Source organism: Barbatula barbatula, assembly GCF_947034865.1.
Source record: "Barbatula barbatula genome assembly, chromosome: 6".
In the NCBI taxonomy this organism is placed as follows: domain Eukaryota; kingdom Metazoa; phylum Chordata; class Actinopteri; order Cypriniformes; family Nemacheilidae; genus Barbatula; species Barbatula barbatula.
In genome coordinates this window covers 26366451-26372562 of record NC_136765.1, presented here as the reverse complement: position 1 = coordinate 26372562, position 6112 = coordinate 26366451, and the positions used below count along the sequence as shown (strand labels likewise).

General features: G+C 46.4%; 2 protein-coding genes across 7 annotated transcripts in view; one reads left to right on the top strand and one right to left on the bottom strand.

The window, feature by feature from the left end:
* Positions 1 to 925, top strand: part of LOC306895073 (uncharacterized protein) — a 2471-nt gene extending 1546 nt beyond the window's left edge. Inside the window, exon 4 of one of the 3 annotated variants that reach the window (XM_079457988.1) lies at positions 1 to 925. This exon is cut by the window's left edge and continues 282 nt beyond it. In XM_079457988.1, the coding sequence (XP_079314114.1) occupies positions 1 to 201 (201 nt within the window). In that variant the 3' untranslated portion in view covers positions 202 to 925. The other 2 variants (XM_079457989.1, XM_079457987.1) reach the window with 2 other exon arrangements.
* An 889-nt stretch (positions 926 to 1814) lies between these two features.
* Positions 1815 to 6112, bottom strand: part of dync1h1 (dynein, cytoplasmic 1, heavy chain 1) — a 29637-nt gene continuing 25339 nt past the window's right edge. For 2 of the 4 annotated variants that reach the window (XM_079458550.1, XM_079458551.1), the window contains exons 63-78: positions 5915 to 6089; positions 5749 to 5824; positions 5510 to 5670; positions 5313 to 5424; positions 5165 to 5225; positions 4959 to 5082; positions 4762 to 4875; positions 4404 to 4574; positions 4104 to 4321; positions 3918 to 4021; positions 3289 to 3497; positions 3034 to 3187; positions 2803 to 2945; positions 2542 to 2710; positions 2334 to 2458; positions 1815 to 2249 (exon numbers count right to left, since the gene is read on the bottom strand). In XM_079458550.1, the coding sequence (XP_079314676.1) occupies positions 2121 to 2249; positions 2334 to 2458; positions 2542 to 2710; positions 2803 to 2945; positions 3034 to 3187; positions 3289 to 3497; positions 3918 to 4021; positions 4104 to 4321; positions 4404 to 4574; positions 4762 to 4875; positions 4959 to 5082; positions 5165 to 5225; positions 5313 to 5424; positions 5510 to 5670; positions 5749 to 5824; positions 5915 to 6089 (2245 nt within the window). In that variant the 3' untranslated portion in view covers positions 1815 to 2120. The remainder of the gene's footprint in view (positions 2250 to 2333; positions 2459 to 2541; positions 2711 to 2802; positions 2946 to 3033; positions 3188 to 3288; positions 3498 to 3917; positions 4022 to 4103; positions 4322 to 4403; positions 4575 to 4761; positions 4876 to 4958; positions 5083 to 5164; positions 5226 to 5312; positions 5425 to 5509; positions 5671 to 5748; positions 5825 to 5914; positions 6090 to 6112) is intronic. The other 2 variants (XM_079458552.1, XM_079458553.1) reach the window with 1 other exon arrangement.

The following is a 6112-nucleotide window of genomic DNA, read 5'->3' as shown; positions in this document are numbered from 1 at the left end:
CCCGCAGTGACCACAGACAGATCCTCCTCCAAAAGAGTCCAGCACGGATCTTCCACACGGAGTCCCATGTCTCCAGACGACTGCTCCTCTTTACACGGCGCGTTCTCCAAAAGAAAGTTCTTCCCTCCTTCAGGTGACCCGGACGAGGGGATGCAGCGCAAACGGCCATGCATCAGTGATATGGAGGTCGAGAGGGAGTGACAATCTGACGAGAGGGTTAGGAGATCCTCGGAGAACATCAGTCCCACCATTTGTCTAAAAGATTCATCGAAAAGACTCGTTTTGTCGTTTGGAAAGCGACTGAAAATCAAGGTGTACAAGACCATGACATTTGACTTTATGATGGATGAGAGTTTGAGGCTGTTGTCTTGTCATTGGATGATCGTTTTGATTTCACAAGACATTACCAGCCCACCGAAGAGATCGGAATTGATATGTCGTCACAGAAAACAGTGACACCATAAAGGTTCGAATCAATTTGGTCAAAGTTGCATTTCACAGAAAAAATTTTGATGTAAAACATGAAATCTATTTATTGTTTATTCTTTGCCTGTGTGTGCCTCTGAGATGTAAAGAACATGGCTGAGACAAGGACATGAAACTGATGGTTTATCACTGGGTTGTACTGTAAATAAAGCTAGCACATTATTGTTCATGTATCTTTCCACAGAGTCCATTTATTTCAAGACATCATCAAGTAAACACGCAATAAACCTGTGATGGGATTGACATTTGACTTTTTGAAACGCCTCGAGCCTCTGCTGCGTGTAAATGTACTGAAAGATCCATTCTTTACAAATTATACACACACACACACACACTATAGCAGAATATGACGATCTTTATACACAGTCAGTAAACCTTCAGGAATATCAAAGAATACAGCAAGGAAGCTTAAGTGACTGAATAATTTTCACTTGTTTTGGTGCAAATAAAAGGCAATAGTAAGGGTGGTCCGGGGAGAATCTCACTGACCTCCATGTGCTATGAAGTAAGGATTTCATCCCCACAGATCTTCTGCTGGTATATGATGATGCCCGGCCTCATGTGACCAGAGTTTGTGGGCAGTTTCTGAATGATGAAGGTATTGATGCCATTGGCTGGCCCTCACGTTCCCCAGACCTAAATCCAGTTGAGAACATCTTCGATCTCATGTATCCAATGCCGTCAAGTAGCACCATAGACGGTCCAGGGGCTCACTTATGCTCCAATCCAGGTCAGGGAAGAAATCTCCCAGGACACCATGTGCCATCTCATCAGGAGTATGCCCAGACATTGTTGGGAGGTCATGCACATCATTGACGAACATGAGTTACTGTGATTTTCATTTTCTTAGTGATTTTACTACAATTCCTGCCCTTAATGCGTTTGATTTTGGCATTCTTTGAACATTACCACATCATTTTGTTCTCACAACATTACTCAAAGTATGTAAGTGAAGAGGTTTGACCTGGTTCTTTCGTTCATTGAGATCTAATGCGGTGTGATTTAAGTGTTCCCTTAATTTCTTTGAGCAGTGTATTTTAACTTTTTAAAGAAGAAGCCAACTCATTGTAATGATTCAAATGTAAATAGCAAAGAAAATAAATGATAGAGTTGAGGCACACCGTAGCTCCTCAGAAACCGAACAGAATGCTAAAGTAGGCTACGAGAATATGTGCTAGTCCGTAGAGGTCGTGGGTTCATCCCAGGGAACCCATACCGATAAAGTCAAGTATAGACTACACTAAAATGCACACTAAAGTCGCTTGGAAAGTGTGTGTGATGTCCAACTTTTAAACATCATTCAAATAATTAGACATTAAGAGACAAATGAACAGACAGACGGATGTTGAACACATGATCAAATGAGTGTCATAACATGAACTTTATTGAAAACCACCTTTTTTGCTCAACTTTCATTTTCCATCTAAAACCTCACAGACGAAAACAACTTTCTTAAGAAATCCATCAGCCAACCTGCTTCTTACATTCTAACCTCATTCCAAGAAAAACTTTATGAATTACATGCGAGTGACTTGAACTACATTAAGTGATTTGCTATTAGGGGTGATTGGTTAGGCTAAAGAGATATGAATTTGAATCATTATTCGTCAATCTTCTTTTGTTAATCTCTTCATCTACTCTGTACAGAGGATGGCGACTCCGCGCTCATAGAAGTGATGTGGGTCTTCCTTAGCAGCGATGTCAAAATCAACAGTGAATATGAGATCAGCACGGGTGAAGTTCAGATACACTGGCAGAGTGACCTTGAGAGAAAGGAGACGAAGGAGAGTTAGTTCAGAAATCAAAGAGAAAAAGTCCCACAAGCAGCATGAGCGGATCATACAGACCATGTTTCTCTTCTCAGTGTTGCTCTGCTTCATCCAGCACAGCTGCGTCAGCGGCAGTTCAGTGGAGATAGCCGTAGACAGCGAGAGCTTGTTGTTTCCATACATGGCTCCCTGAAGCTTCAGACCTGTGTACAGCAGAAAGACACCATGAATCACAACGGAAGCTTGTTGTTCTCTCATTCAGACGAGTGTTCTTCACCAAATTCACCTTTGATGCCGAAGCTGCAAGCGTCCAGTGCGGCTCCCTGGGCAGACGTGACGTTGACTTCCAGACAAAGTTCCTCCAGAGACCAGCTGTTGGCCTGAGCCACGTACTGACGTGTGGCTGTGATGTAGGCCTCGGGCACAAACAGTCGACCCAGATTCACATGGATGTTCTGCAGAAGATCAAGACCGCATTAAAAAACCAGAGGAACACGTCTCCTAACCACATTGACCCGTATGTTGGGTCTGTGAGTGCAGGGAATACCTTGAGCTCTTTAGCACCCCCGCTGGCCGCTCCCTGCGAGATCTGTTGAAGCTGTTTAATTCTCTCGCTGAAGTCTGCGATCCACTGGATGACAGTCATGGACACAGGAACGGTGTATCTGCACCAGCTGCGAGGTATAATGCCTGTGGCACAACAACAGACGCTGATAATCAAACATCTCGAGATTCATTTGCTTTGCATTTTTAACACCACGAGCAGTGTTGTGCGTACCTTTGACAAGTTCATTGATGAGCGTGCGCAGGTCGTTGGTCTGCTTTTTCTTGCCCTCGCACACCTGTACCACATCAGTGAGGTCCTGACGGACCTCCTGCAGCATACGAGCGCCCATCTTCACCTCCCGCTCGAAGAACCGGAACAGAGGATCCTACAAAACACAACAGCTCGTTCTATTCGTACAGCCCACTCAATCCATCAACACAAAACGGCCTTCAAACGCGAGGCCACAGGATGGATGTGCGAGCGTACCTTGATGTTCTCCACGGTGCGTTTTAGGGGACTGACCAACTCTGGGATGAGATGAAGCCAGTTGCCGGCTGTGGTGTGAAGAATTCGCATCCAGGCAGGCTGCGCGTCAGACGAAGATGCCGCACGCTCCTTCTTCTCCGTTTCGTAGGCCAGATCGTCCTCATCCTCCAACATCTGCATTTTCAACAACTTTCCCATCATGTCAATGCCTGAGGGAAGGGACGGGCATCGTGAGGGAGCCACCCACAGAAAGTGAAAAAGGGAGATCAAATGAACTGTTGGACAAACTCGCATGCGCTTAAAAAAGTTGAAGTGGGGTTCATGAGGAGACGCAGAGAGATCAGACACCATTTAACTGAACGGTAACGGACAAACGTCATCTAAAGCATCAGAAAGAGCTGGACGTAACCGTGACGTGACAGCCATGAAATGCAGCTCCACACTCTCTGCATGACCGTACACAATCAAACATGTGAAACGCTGCGAAAAATGAAGCACTAAATGATCAAAGTACAAACAGAGAGGTGAAAGTTCATGGCTACAGTAAGAGTTGTGCACCAATCAGGAACACAAAGACAAATGGTGATCAATGACGTCTCCCCAGCATGTCAGTTGTGTGACGCTCATACCCTGAGTGGTGAGCAGGACTTTCTCCGCGTTGCTTGGCAACCCCAGCCAAGCCGGAGTCTGCGTGTCAGGCAACATCTCCACCCAGTGAATGAACTCCTCTCGCCTGCAGGACACAGAGAACAACCCGTCAGCAGAGCTGCAGGGCGACTCAAACACAGCCAACACTAAAAGCATCTATGACTGACCGGATGCCATCGGGCATTTTGATGTCCTTGTGTCCGTCTACTTTGAGAGCCAGTTTGAATTCGCTGTCAAAGCTGCTGGTGGTGAACAGACGGTCCAGGAAGGTGATGAGCAGTCTCTGATCAAACTCGTTATCGATGCGGCCGCCATAGATGGACTGAGCCATCAGGGTCTTCAGCGCTGCCCACGGAATCTTATCAGGTGAGATGTTTTGACGACCCTGCAGAGAACATGGTGAAGTTCAGTTCCTCGGCTCACATCAAATAAAAGCAACAATCACGGAAATAAAAGCGCATGCGGACCTTCGCAGTGTCGTCTAGCCACGTATCCACGGTGTCACAGGCAGAGCGCAGATCAGACTCTCCAAACTCATACTTCTTCGACCAGCCGAGTGGTGCGTAACGTAGGCGTTCCTGAATGACCGCGTGGAACCAGGCCAAGAGGAAGTACAAGCGAGCACGTTCATTTGGAGACTGTGAGAGAAAGCAGACAGGTAAGTCATAGGTAAATAGAGCCTGTGCTTCAGTGTGAATATCGTTAATAAACCAGCTATATTAACACCACTTTTAGGTTTCAGAACAACAATGCTAAACATAAACGCAAGTCTGTTTGATAATGAACAACGACAGTCTGCTTCCATCACTAAACTCTGTTGCTTACCTTACACATGCGTGCAACAGGAATACTGCTGAACGTGCGAAGCATGTTGGCCTTCACGCCAGGAGGAGGCTCGAAAACAAAAATGCGTCCTGCACGCAACAGGTTCACAGGGACCTAAGGGAGTCATTGACATGCATCAGTTAACCCGACATTAAACAATAAAGCAGAGAACAGATGTGACGGAGCAAAGTTCTGACCTTCGGGTTTATCTCCATGGTCAGGAAAAGACGGAAACAGGCGTGCGGCTGCATGGAGTGAAGTTTTTTCTCCAGCTGCATGAGCCAACCAGGTGCCAAATGAACGTTCTCCAACATCACCCACCTTCAACACAACAGCATTATCATCAACAGTCAACAATCATCATCATCATCACCCTCGAGTGTGAAAGATCAGTGGTTCTCACCTGCCAGACTTCACCGCTGTGTTGATGTCTCGGTCAGCTTTATTGAAGCCTTCAGCAGAACCTTAAGACGAGAGGAAGCGTTCATTGGCACGTTTTCTTAAAAGCAGGCTGTTGGATGACTGAGGATATGAAAGTTGAAGGTTCTTACCAATAGAAATGGAGGTGATGTGTTTGTTCTGCTCAGCGGCTAGATCCCGGACCAATCCACTGGCATCGTAACCCGGCACGGAACACATCAGCACCGGAATCCCTGGCTTCACCTGTAGACAAAACCATTTCGATGAACAGTTCAATGACACTGACAGCAAAAAACAGCGCGAGTCGGCCCAGAACACATGTCTTCACCTCACTATCGACAATGTTGGCCAGATCAAGAGGTTGTTCAATGATGGCCATGAAGTTTTCTCCCATGACTTTAGACACAAAGATGTGCGACATGGCCAGCAGACGATCGGGTCGGAACGTCTGGATCAACAGCAGCTGATGAACCGCCTGACCAATGGGAGCTGAGGACAAACGTCAAACACTGCTCACTGCTGGACACTTTCAGAGGACGTTGTGTGTGAAAAAGCATGAAAACTCACTGGACGCCTTCTCTTCAGTCCACAAGTAGGGAACAGACAGCTCTGGAGAGTTGCTTTCCAGCCACATGAAGAACTGCTACAATACAGAATGGCATCATTTAATAAATTGTTTTGATGAGACGATTCATTGTGAGACAGCAGAGTGGACAGACAGATGGACAATCACCTCATCGGCCTGGACCTTGTCCACCAGCTCTTTAAACGCAGGCAGCCAGCTGAGACGCACCATTGCTTCTGACTGATCACTGCACAGACCCTTCACCTGTGGCACAACAGTCCCGCTTAACACGATTTCTTTCCCACGCAAAAAATGCTGGAACTCTGCGTCATAAGACGGTTCACTGGAGAACAGAAAAGAAAACAT